The sequence below is a fragment of the Micromys minutus genome (genome assembly GCF_963924665.1).
Source record: "Micromys minutus genome assembly, chromosome: 30".
Taxonomy (NCBI): Eukaryota; Metazoa; Chordata; class Mammalia; order Rodentia; family Muridae; genus Micromys; species Micromys minutus.
This window is the reverse complement of record NC_137965.1, coordinates 6,204,544-6,218,005: the sequence shown is the minus strand read 5'-3', so window position 1 is coordinate 6,218,005 and position 13,462 is coordinate 6,204,544. Positions and strand designations below refer to the sequence as shown.

Below are 13,462 nucleotides of genomic sequence, written 5' to 3'. Positions count from 1 at the left end.
TGCTACTAGCGGAAACTAAGCCTTAAAGATAGAATAAAGGCTCCATTGCTTGGCTTCTTGTTTCGAGTTTAAATCGCAAACCAGCGGCAGTGAAGGGAACCTCTCCTAGGGGGAAGCTCTGGAGCGCAGCGCGCACAGACTTCTCTGCAGGACCGGCACGGTGATTTGTGCCCCAGGAGCCACAAACTTGCCAGGATCAGGGACAAATGAACTAAACCCACGTCGTGCCCATTGCGCTTTCGAGACACGCGAGTGTATGAAAAGTCCTGCGAGTTCCCTGGGAAAGAAAGCCATGCCCCCCAGGTCTCTCCCCAACCTCTCCTCGCCCATGGAGGCGAATGAGAGCGAGTTGGTACCCGAGGATTTCCTGCCTGACTCGGATGGGACCACCGCGGAGTTGGTGATCCGCTGTGTGATCCCATCCCTCTACCTAATCATCATTTCGGTGGGTTTGCTGGGCAACATCATGCTGGTGAAGATACTCCTCACCAACAGCGCCATGCGGAGTGTCCCCAACATCTTCATCTCTAACCTGGCGGCTGGGGACCTGCTGCTGCTGCTGACCTGCGTCCCAGTGGACGCCTCCCGGTACTTCTTTGATGAATGGGTGTTCGGCAAGCTGGGCTGCAAACTCATCCCGGCCATCCAGCTCACCTCGGTGGGGGTTTCCGTGTTCACCCTCACGGCCCTCAGCGCCGACAGGTAAAAAAATACAGGTAGCAAAGGGTTAGACTGGACAAGTGACGGACAGGGCAGGGGGCTAGGATGACTGGGAATTGGAGTTTGCCAGCCTAGGAAAGGATGCTAAGAAAGGTTGGAGATAGAGGTGGGGGGAGGGGGAGGAAAGTGTATGTGTATAAGGAAAGCCTAGTAAGTTGAATTAAAACATAATGGAAAGTGGAGTTTAAAATTACAAAAAAAAAGTATTTAAATAATACTTAAAATTGCACCAGCTTTAAACTCGCCTGCGTTCCCCCACACACTTTGGAAACCTTACTACGCACAAGTTAAAATTCAATTGTGGTCTGGGATTCTTTTTCTCTCCGTTGTATCCAAACCTGAACAGTGTGCTTTACTGATTCAGTAGGGTGGCCTTCTGCTATGTTAGAGCGCTGAGTTTAACTCTGGGAAGCTGCACAGGTCAGCCTGCGCACCACTTACAATATGAAGTAAATATTCGTCGTTTAAGGGAAACTGTTAGAGTAATAGGTGTTCTTCAAAAATGGACTCTCGCATCTTGTATAAAAGTATTCCGGTCTTCTACTTCTTGTTGGAATCAAGTGATTCCCCTGCCCCCGCCCCATAATGCTAAACGTTAACGTCTTCAGACTGCACTGTGAACACAGCCTTCATGAACAAATCTGCTTTCACGTACACTCTAGCGGTGTGATGTATCTATTCATCGTTCTGCTTGGCAGATCACTTGGTTCAGTGGCATCTTTTCCCCACGTGCAGATCCTGGAGCTCAGATAATGTAAGTCCTCCTGAGATTTCCGGGAGGAAAATCTAGGAGGCTACAGCTGTTATCCCTGGCTGTCCGCTTTCTGATTTCAGGCTGTTGCAGGAAGGAATGTCTGGGTGGGTGACAGGAGGCAGTGTATGTAATTAGGTGACATTTTTTGGAGCTGTGGTTCTATTGCCTTGGGAATGAAGGACAGTCTGAAGTTATTTAGCTAAACAATTTAACCCGAAAAAAAGATATTCACTCACCTTGTTCATTTGCATATTGAATTATTAATGAGCCTGGAGTTTCTTGGGGCTGTTATAATGCCCTTATATCAGTTTGGAGTCGAAGCGTTAATATTTATTGGAAGTAAGACAATATTCAGTGGAGTGTCTCTTTTGTTGTTGTTAAGTGGATACTTATTTCATGAAATGTGTTATTTTTAAACGCTCATGGAAAAGTGATTAAAAATTTCAAATACCTCGTGAACCTGTTCTGTCTTCTTGGCACCAGTTCTATTACAAACTTTTACTTAAACATCAAAGCTAAAATATGACATTGAAGCTTGGCTGATCTTCTTTGGGTTTCCTATTCTAATCAGACCATTAAAGAAATAAACTTAATTAGAATAAAACACAGTCACTGACATCTGCACCAAACATCCTTTAAAAAAGAAAAAGATAGATTGTCTTTTTAAAGTAAGTAGCAAGACTCAGAGCTTGAGTTTATTTCAAACAAGTTTCCGAGTCTGTTGTCGTGGAAACAAGTACATTTGCCTAGATCAGAGGCCAAAGACTGAAGAGGCACCTGTGTTCAGGACTTTGAGGGCATCCTATGCACGCCTGGGGGATGACGGGGTCATCATGACGCTTTCATTGTTGATTATTTATTAGTGATAAGGACTGGTGGACGGCGGCCTCTTTTGGACCATTGAGTACCCTGGCTGTTTACAATTTGGTTTTTATTGGAAGCTTAAAAGTTAAAAAAAAAAAAGTATCCATAACATATAACGAGGATAAAAGGGGAAGCAAACAGGTGTAGGGAAAAATGAAAATGGACAAATATAGGGTAACCCACACTTTCACTAAGGGGAATTAAAATTTCTGAGAGTTTCTGAAGCTGTCATCCCCAAAACAAAAGTTCCCTCTTATAGTATGGGTCCAGCTGTGACTGTTACAGTCACAGTTACAGAGAAAAATGGCGATTTCTGCACCTAGTTTATTACTCTATCATTATGTAGATTATGCTATATTATGTCAGAATATAGTAAATTGTGTCTTTTGCTCAATTGATTTTAGTCACTTCTAGATTGTTTCTATGTTCCTCCTACACAGAAGGAACATTGGTGACTTAAGATGCACCGTGTTGTTCTCGAGTATTAATATTGATTCTATAATTTAGTTAGTTTGCCTAAAAAAAAAGACCAATTGTTTCAACATGATGTGATGCTTTAAGAAATGGCGTCTGCTTCTCTAAATAACAGACTTACGTTGTTTCCAGAAATTCACTGTGATTGTGCACCCACCACTCTGGACAGCTTGCAGGAAGCCTGAGGCAAAAATGCCCACTGCAGCATCAGTCCTGTTGAAAACTGTCTCTAAGCACGGCTTATGTGCAGATCTGAAAAATATTAGTAAAGTTAAGGCAGAATCCTCAGCTCACCTCTTAGAGATTCTGTCTCGGTCAATCTTTGGAAAATCCCAGTCTGCCCTTCTAATTGCACAGCAGTCCTAGATGATTCTGAAGCTTGCTGTGCGTTGAACATCACCAGACAGTCTCCACTGTACATCATTATTCTGTCCCAACCCAGTATCAAGCAGCTCCACCCACTCTCAAGTGCTCTCCATTGAGGGTGTGCTCATTACTCAAGCCAACAACCATTTACTGAGAAGCCAGGGTGCACTCCGAGCGTTCTCCTGTGCACTAGAGAAGCAATAGTGAGAAATCGCTGTGCTTCTGTCAACAGTGGGTCACACCTGGACTTTTGCTGGCCTCCTTTCTGCACACCAAAGCCCAGTAAGCAGAAAGAGGGAAGTTTAGGTAGACAAGCTCAAAGAAACAGATTTGGAGATGTTTTGATGATTTTTGCAAGAACTAAAAATGATCTAATTCTCTAACTTGTATTACGATTAAATCCAAATTTACATCTGCATTAAATTTATACCACATAGAGACAAAATGAGATTCAAATTGATGAGTAAATTTATTCGTTGATGCCTAATAAGTCAATAATGATTATACATCCCTATAACTGCCTTTTGATTGGTTATCCTTTAACTCAGTTTTCAATTAGGAATATCTCTCTGAGACCATTTGTAAGAGAAAATGTAAGACTTTGCACATATCTGCAATCTACAGAGTTTAATTAAATAGCTTTTATGCTGAGGGACATCTTTCTCATGTTTTATGTACATATTTGAAGGAAGCATGATAAAACATGCCCACTTTAATATGCATTCGATGGCTTTACTTATTTCTTTATGGACTTTCAAAGATACACTTGCAGCATTGATATTCTTTCCCAGCTTGGTCTGTGGGTCAGTGGTAGAGCGCTTGCTTGCCTTGCATACATGATATCCTGGTATTTTCTAGTACTTGCATCTCCCCAAGAAAACAGACAAACAAAGAAACAAACACAAACACTCAGTAATTGTGAGCTATGTTACAAGCACTATTAGCTTTGGCAGTCTGTTCTTTTTGTATTCTAACTCTTTGTTTATGAAATTTACACGATTGTATTTTTACTCAGTTGGGTAATGTTAAGAGACTTCTTGAGCTATCACTTCCTTTTTTTTTTTTTTCTTTGCTGGAGGTGAAGAGAATCATCCCTGTTGGAATGGCCCTTCTTATCTTTGTTGACTCCTGCTGGATTTATTTTCCTAAATGAATTTTGGCCTATAGCCAGTAATCTTTTTTTTAATAAGAATCTGATAGACATTTATTACAAAAATTGAATGAAATCCCTCAGTATGATTGCCAGCTGCTTAGTTATAGGAAGCACAATATTTTTCTCTTCTAGATGTTAAATAATACAAGTATGTTTAAAATCAATTATGAAATTAAGCATAGATTCACAATATAATTCCACAAAATACCTCCCATCTATATACACAAGAGGAAAATCTATGCTTATACAAAAGCTTACCCAAATGTATAGCCAGTAATCTCATCAGAATGGAAGGGTTATACATTTTACAACTGTTTTGAATTACTTTACCATTGTTTTAGGGGCATAGTGCATATTATAATCTGAAGGTTTGTGTCTTCCTAAAATTCACATAAATCAAAATCTTTTCCCACAAATCAATAGCAACAGGTAGTAGAACCTTTGAGGTGTAATTAGGCCTTTAAAGTAGGGCCATTGTGAGAAGTACCCCAGAAGGACCCAAGAGAAGACACCGCTTTTGTACTTTGAGCAAGGGCATAGTGAAACCAACTGGACCCCTCTGCAGGCAGAAAGAAAGCCTCTGGGGGGAACAAGCTGCCAGGCTCCCTCTGAGAATAAAGGCTAGCAGGAGAGCCAGCAGGATATTCAGACTGATTGGGAGCTACATGCCCCTGCCCGGGTAGGCCAGGGACTTGACTGTTAGGGGAGATGGGAGGTAGTGGCTTTCCTGGTAACAGAAGCCAGCCTTAAAAGAGCCTGAGGAAGGAATGCTGGCTTTAGGCTTCTGTTTACCCACTCAGAGGCCTGTTTAGAACAGTCACCAGCACTGTCTTTGTGGGGACTTGCTTTGGATTTAACCCATGTCATCCAGGAGAGACACTCTCACCAGGCACTGAATCTCTCCAAGCCTTCATCCTGGACTTTCTACTCTTTTTGGACTGCACAGTAACTTTCTGGGGTTCATAAATCACCCAGCCTATTTTAATTTAGTATTTCAAATGACCTATGACTAAGTCTCCGAAAGTGTATTACTGTATATGATATGGAGAAAAGCATCTTTTATTTTTTGAAACTATAAAGGGCATTGAGAACATCCTTTCTGGTCTTTAGCTATGTAAAAAGAAGGCTCATTATAGAGATTTATTATCTGTCTCATTTATCCTTCTCAATTAAAAAATACATTCAACTGCTTTATGTATTTATGTGTTTGGGTAATTTGCCCTTATGAGTTATCTGATAAGCGTTATCAGCCATTAGATATGTAACTGTTGGAGGGAGGGAGATGTTTTTAGTCCATACTTCATAGTGAAAATAAAAAGGACTTAGGTTTTTGTCTAAATGACATCATAATGACAGATTAGTCTAACTGAAATTACTTTTTATTGTAGTCTATTGTCTCTTGTATATACTTTCTAATGCCTTTAAAGACAAACATAACTTGCTTCTGGACAATTCGAGTTTTCACTGCTTCATTTAAAGTGTGGAGTTGGCCATGATGAGTTAGGAGTTAAGACACAGTATCTCTGAAGGCGAGTCCTGTGCCAGTGGACCTTACTGCACACTGCCACCAATAAACATGAGCTAAAAAGAGAGGCTTCTGTATGATCTAAGGCAATAATATCAAGCTATAAAAAGAGTAGTCTTATAAAAAGTCTTATATAAAAAGAGTTATCAGGTCTCTCAACTGGATTGTGGGGAAATTCTCACTCTGGGCTAGTGTCTAGGGTTTGTTGATTAGGAAATTGTTAAGGAAAAATGTTCAAAGTCCCCAATACCAAAGCTGTGAGGATAGATAGAATCAAGGTAGAATTCAAATGCATTGCTTTATGAACCTTTCATAATTCAGTTATTTTTTTCCATAGGTAGCAATTATAATAATAAGTTGGAAATGAAATCATTTAAGTGAAAAAGTCTAATAGCTGGTCACATTCAAGGAAAAATGATCCATGTCCATTGACACAAGAGAAAGTCATTGTGAAAGAGACACTTTCCACTGCTCAGGAAAATCCATTTTAAAATATTTTCATCTCTGTTCTGTGCCAATAAACCCTGCAACGAATACCAGACACTGACATGCCAGGGAATTTGTATCTTCCATACATTAGGAGATGGTCAGGAGAGAAGAAATGTTGGCACCTCTATTGCCAGTGAGATTTATTTCCCTCTCCCCTCCCTCCCTCCCTCCTGCTCCCCTCCCCTGTTCATCTCTCCCTGCCTCCCTTTCTACTTCCCTCCTTCCATACCTCTCTCTTTTTTTCTTCCTAGAGGGTAACTTGAGACTTTTGTCTTAGGTACAGAGCTATCGTGAACCCCATGGACATGCAGACATCTGGCGTGGTGCTGTGGACCAGTTTGAAGGCCGTGGGCATCTGGGTGGTCTCTGTGCTGCTGGCGGTCCCTGAAGCCGTGTTCTCGGAAGTAGCTCGCATCGGTGGCTTGGATAACAGCAGTTTCACGGCGTGCATACCCTACCCACAGACAGACGAGTTGCATCCGAAGATCCACTCAGTTCTCATCTTCCTCGTCTATTTCCTCATACCACTTGTTATTATCAGCGTTTACTATTACCACATCGCAAAGACCTTAATTAAAAGTGCACACAATCTTCCTGGAGAATACAATGAACATACCAAAAAGCAGGTAAGCGGATCCAGCTCTCTGTCTGTCTGTCTGTCTGTCTGTCTATGTCTGTCTTTCTGTCTCTCTCTGTTTGTCTCTGTCTCTCTGTCTCTCTATCTCTCTCTGTCTCTCTCTCTCCCGGTGCATGTGTTTTATAAGAGTGCTTGCCAAAACCAGTGACTAGTATTTCCTGTTTTATTTTATGCGTTGTCCATTCCATGAAATACAAAGACAGACCCGGGCGTTCCTTTGCCTTAGCTGAAAGGGTTCTTGGAGAATTTCTTACCTGTGCTTCTGTAACATGGGGAAGAGATCTACCTGGGTCTGAGGTGTGACTCTAACAGGAACAGGGGGGAGGATGTAGGCAAAAAATTCTCTGGAGCTTTCTAGCCAGTTAATCTACTATGTGTGCACAGGGTCAAGTGTGCACAGGGTTGTGTGTGTATAGGTTTAAGTGTGTGTACAGGGTTAAGTGTGTGCATAAGTTTAAGTGTGTGCACAGGGTTAAGTGACAGAACCAGTCTAGAAAGATAAAGAATGATAGCAGGAAATACATGTAAGGCAGCTTCTGATTTCCACACATGCACATATGCACACACATACACACATGCACACACGTGCATACACCACATGAATAAATAATAAATTAGAAGAAACCAATGTTTGTTTGTTTTTCAACTTTTTACATGAGAAAATACTTTTATAAAGTTCAAGATCATCGATCTGAAAATTCTACATTTTAAGTCTGAACTGATTATGTTCTTTCCCTAGTATCCCTGTAAGGGCATCAGGAAGAGTGAAAAATGGTGTCTCTTTAATGTTCTAGGGCTGATCATGAGGCTTGAGGGGTAGCAGAAGAAGAGAAGCTAGAAACCCCAGAGAAGCAGAAAGAATGAATGCAAAGCCAAAGGCAGCTGGAGGTGGGGACAGTAGGTGTAAGGAAAAGATGACGGGGCACCAATGAAAGGAAAAGTCACTGAAAGGAAAAGTCACAGGGCACCAATGTTGTGAAAGGATGACGATCCGAGTCACGGCACCAATGTTAGGGGAAGGATGAAGAGAGTGGGGGGCATATGGCCCATGGAGGTGCGGCGAGGCCTGGGGGCAAGGGAGATGCCTCTGGGGGGTCCATGTTGGGAATCCCTTCCCTGAGGGACCAGCCACACAACAGTATAGTACGGAATAGAGTTTATTCAGGTCATGGGAGAGTTAAGAGGGTGGTAGAGACAGAAAGAGAGAAGTAGAGTAGAGGATGGCCATGAGCACGTGGGACAGAGGGGGGAAGGGAAAGGGGAGAGCAAGGCTGCAAGAGCACAAGGGCAAGAGAGGCCAAGAGAGAGAGGAGGGCTCAAGCAGCTCCTTTTATAGTGTCAGGTCACTGGGGCGGAGCATACCTGGCCACTGCTGGGTAATTGAGGGGTGGGGTATACCTGGCTGTTGCTAGGTAATTGAGGGGTGGGGTTTACAGAATCCCAACAGTAGGTCTATTGCAACTGGGCAGCCTTCCCATAAAGAACACGTACTAGTCGAAGTTGGTAACGTAGATTAGCTACATTCTTGTTATTGTTGTTAAAGAACATGCACTGATAATTTTGGCTAATGTTATTTGTGTGAAAGTTTCTATTTGTGTCTTTCTATATTCCTGGAGAGAGAATGGGTCACAACGAATGACAAAGGTTACAGGGAGGTGATGGCCACTTGTGGCTAATTTGAAGGCAAACAAATTTAATCTGAGATTGGGGAAAAATCAGTGGTGGGAGAGATGGAGTAAGAAAATGGAGCCTTGAGCCACGGATCAGGGGCTGGTGGAGGTTGCCATGGTGCAGAGTATCTTTCATTGAGTAAGAACTGTCACCATGAAGACCTAACACTCATTTTAAAGACTTAGTGACTCAGTGTTTCAGGTAAATGAATGATTTGTTTCCCAGGCATCTGGAATCCCAGAAACAAAACATCAGTGCTCCGGGCCCACCGTGCACTTTCTGTAACTAGAAACTTTACTCAGAGTTCTGTAATCCAGTTTGTATTATAACTGGATATTTGTTATTTGGCTTTTGATTTCTTTTAAGTTGAGTTCTTTGCATGCCCATGGCTTTTTGTTTTTCTATTTAATTATTGGTTATGTCTTATTTTTGGAGATTTAGAAGCCTTGATTGGATAACTGATTCTTGACACTTGCCAAGACACCATCTCAAAGCTCACCTGAAGTTGAATCTCTAGCTTCCGCCTGCCAGGGAAGTGTTACAGCCATGCTGCCTCGTCTAGAGAGGACACAAGAAATCTTCTAGATTCCACACTCCCACTTCTTAAAACAGTTGGTCTGTCCAACTTATTCCACCAAGATGCACCATTAACACTGCACCTTCTATTCCTGCGTGTCAGCTGCCCTTGCTTCTGCTTTCAGATTTTCCAGTTCTCTTTGGAGTATTCTGGCAGCTCACTAATGGCTCCATTGCAGAAAATGTGCCGACTGCTGTCAGTGTCTTCCAATATTCGGTCCCCATCCATACCGTTATATTTAATTATTTAAGCAAATGGGAAGTAAGATCCAAATCTTGTGCTCTAGATTTTAGGTTAAAATATTAAATGTCTGACTTTGAATGCTACTTATTACTTCCCTGGGGACTTTGTTGCAAAGCAGTGTCATCGTATGCACTCTATTAAAAAAAAAAAAACCTATAATCTAATCTAGTTTATTTTATTAGTGTTGATACTTTTTCTTGTAAGTTAAAAATTATTTTATCTATCTTCTCTCTATTTTTTATCTATCATCTGCTTATCTACCTATCTATCATCTATCTATCATCTATCTATCATCTATCTATTTATCTATCATCTATCTATCTATCTATCTATCTATCATCTTTGTATCTATCATTCATCTATGTTTGTATGTATAAACATGTGTGAGCATGTGTGTGAGAATTTGAGGAGAACGTCCTAGAGTGACTGTTCTTCCTCTACCATGAGGGTCATGATATTGAAACTCAGTTTGTTAGGTTTGGCAGCATATGACTTCTGAGTAATCGCTTCAATCCTCAAAAAAAAAAAAAAAAAAAAAAAGTTTTGCAAGTCAGGAGCCTAAATCTCTGTGTCTATTTATTTGTTCATTTTTTATTATCTACTTGTGTGAAAGGGTGGGGGGATAAGTAGGGGTACCTGGAGGAGAAATTAGTTCTGTCTCATTAGGTCACTCTTTCCTTGTTAAAATATCCTGATATTTGGGGAAAATGTACATCTGAGTGTATTTTGTTTAATTTAGTATGTTTAATATAAACAAAATAATTTATGATTTTACTAACATGGTCCTATCTTAAGTAAAAGGAAAATATTCGGAGGCATTCATTAAGATCACTGTTTTGACATAAGATAGTCATTTATAATTTATTATCTGATCTTGTAGACATATGAAATGTATTCAGAAGAAAATGATGTGGTGGTAACCAAAATTGTCCCTGTCTAGCCATTAGAGCAATGGCTTTGATGAGGTGATGAGATAAGGAAAGAGTTCTTGTGTTTGGGATTCACCGAACGCCCTGATAAGCATTCTTGCTTCTGTGACTCCATTTCCTACTGACCAGTGGTCGTCTCTGCCCTTCACAGATGGAGACACGGAAACGCCTGGCCAAGATTGTTCTGGTGTTTGTGGGCTGCTTTGTCTTCTGCTGGTTTCCCAACCACGTCCTCTACTTGTATAGGTCTTTCAACTACAAAGAGATCGATCCTTCTCTTGGACACATGATCGTCACCTTAGTGGCCCGGGTTCTGAGTTTCAGCAATTCCTGTGTCAATCCCTTTGCGCTTTACCTGCTCAGCGAAAACTTCCGGAAGCGCTTCAACAGCCAGCTTTGCTGCGGGAGGAAGTCCTACCCCGAGAGAAACACCAGCTCCTTCCTCAGCTCCGCAGCTGTAAGAATGACTTCTCTAAAAAGCAACACCAAGAATGTGGTGACCAGTTCTGTCCTGCTCAATGGACATAGCACAAAGCAAGAAATAGCACTGTGACAGGAGACCAGCCAATTCATGCTCGGAAAGTACTTCGAAAATGTTTTCATTATTATTAAGCGAAGCAGAATTCAATAATTTCCACATTTATACTGCTCTCTAGCTAATTCATCAGGGGAGCTCATGACTGACTCAAGTGCAAGGCAAATACTTTTGTTTGAATAGAAAAAGTTTTACATTACAACATTCCTGTCTATACTGCACACACGTAAATCACACACATCTCCTGCTAACATTGCTTTACAAATTCCCTTGGGATTTAGGGTGTTTCAACAAACAAATGTGGCATATTTACTTTAAATTTCTTTTATCTTAAATTATAGAGAGCATTTCCATAATAATTCTGTAATTTAGTGAGGGGTAATAATCAGACTCCCATTATTTGAAATATAAATTACATCATTCTGCTGAGTAAATTTTATTTATAATTCTCTTTCTCTCTCACTTTCTCTCTCTCTCTCTCTCACACACACACACACACATATCTTAATTTTAAAAAAATTCCCAAAGTGGAGCTTAATAATAGTTTATTAATATTTATTGTTCTTTGTATAATTATAATTTATGGAAAGGTTTGTAAGTTCTAGATATTGTATTAGAAAGCATGATGGCATTTTATTATGAATTATAAATTGATGTATGAATGCGACCTGACTTGTATATGTAAAACAGATACAATATGCCCCAAATTTCAATACTGTTACCTGTATGTCAGCATGACAATTTCTGTAAACACCTAAACTTTTTACAAATGGACTGATCCCGAACAGATGATCAGATTTGCACAGTTTGTTGAGTTCTCCTTTGATCTTGCATCTGCCAACTTACAAGTGTATGGATCTCAGACAGCTTTTCTTCTGCATGATAGCACAGTTTTCTCCAAATAAACTTCTTGCCATTTGTCGGTGAAATACAAGCATTGTCATTATTAAACTCTAAAGGCTACCTGTTTCTTAAGCCCAGACCAAACGTCTAGTACTTGACTTTCTTCATACTATGTTTCCTTCTAAATGCATTAAGAATTTTTGTGGAACATTAAGCTTCCCTTTACATATCCCTAACCCACACTAAAAGTATGAAATAAGCAATTTGTACACAGCAATTGGAAAACATATGTAAATAAATTACCTGTAGCATTTGATAATATGAATGATAACAGACACTAATCAAGTGTTTGCTGTTTTTTTAGTTTTATTAGCAGAGTTTTATGTGTAGCTATTTTCTTCAAATAAACTCTTAAAAGAATAAAAGACCGGCACTAATTTTCTAGGTTATGTAGATTCTCAAATTTGGGGGTGGGGGGATCTTGATTCAGGAGATGACACAATCCCCCAAATTAAATGAGAATGGTAATGTATTAATGAATGTAAACTTGGTCATTGGCTGTCATTAACTTCATGGAAAGACACCTGGGAAATAGCCCTTGTTTTCTTTATTGTATAGATTGCATAGTCTTAGACAGGTTTATTCTGCCGTGTAGACAACGTGGAATGTGAAACCAACACCACATGATAAAGTGAGTGCCCCACAACTCCACTGTCATTCAGTTGTGGCTTCGGGCAAGCTGCAGATCTACCTACCACGAAATCACACAAGGTGCACCAAGTCTATGTTCGTTTTGAGCATCTTACAAATCTTTTAATGCCCACTCGCTGCAATCTGTAGAACCGTTGCCCCAGAATAAAAAGAAAAATCTTTGGTCCATGAAGAATATTTCTCATTAAAAATGTTAAGATGAGGGGAATCTTCGAGTCACCTCCTCACCCTGCTGGAATAGGAGACCAGTCACTAGTGTCTGTACTTGGACCCCTCCACCTGAATTCCTAAGGATGAGCTTCCAGGCTCTTCCCATTTCAGAGCTGGCAATCCAGGTGCTGGTGAGTAATGAAGATTTGGATGTCTCTCTTCTGGAGGACCTGCCCAAAGTGTTAATCTCCCCACTGTTCAAGGAGGCCGTCATTAAGAGATGCAGAAGAAGTTTGGACCACACAGTAGCAACTTGGCTCTATCTGCACCTCTATGTTGACCCCCTGATGGACAACTTCCAATGTTGATACCTTCAGGACTGTGTTAGATGGAGTGGATTGGCTGAGTGGCCAGAAGGTTTGGTGTAGACTCAAAGTGCTCCATTTGGTGGATTTCAAATATGACTTCCTGAAAATATGAACTCCAGCACAGGATCTTCCCTGTGTTCCACAGCCCCAACCAGAGGAGGAAGATTCCACAACTATGCTGAGCCAACCACTAAGTGTTCATGCTGACTACAGCTTCCTGTTGGGCATTCTCAGTGGGTACCATGAGCACTTCATGAAGTGGGTTAGGCAGAGATTACATACAATGCACTTCAGTTTTTATAGATTGGCACCAAAAAGGAAATGGAAGTTGAGACATAACAAGCTATTGGGTCCCTTGAGGTATCATGTGATTTGTAGTTAATATCAGATAGTTTTAATCCACCTGCAATAGGTGATCTGAAAGAGCAGTCTGTGCTGGTTACTCTAGGTATC

General features: G+C 40.8%; 1 protein-coding gene across 1 annotated transcript; it reads left to right on the top strand.

The window, feature by feature from the left end:
* Positions 1-292: 292 nt before the first annotated feature.
* On the top strand, positions 293-10,955 carry NMBR (neuromedin B receptor; the record flags this gene model as incomplete). Its single annotated transcript, XM_080941757.1, has 3 exons — positions 293-702; positions 6,623-6,971; positions 10,554-10,955. 3 exons carry the CDS (start codon positions 293-295, stop codon positions 10,953-10,955), a joined length of 1,161 nt encoding a protein of 386 aa, XP_080797883.1.
* Positions 10,956-13,462: the final 2,507 nt, after the last annotated feature.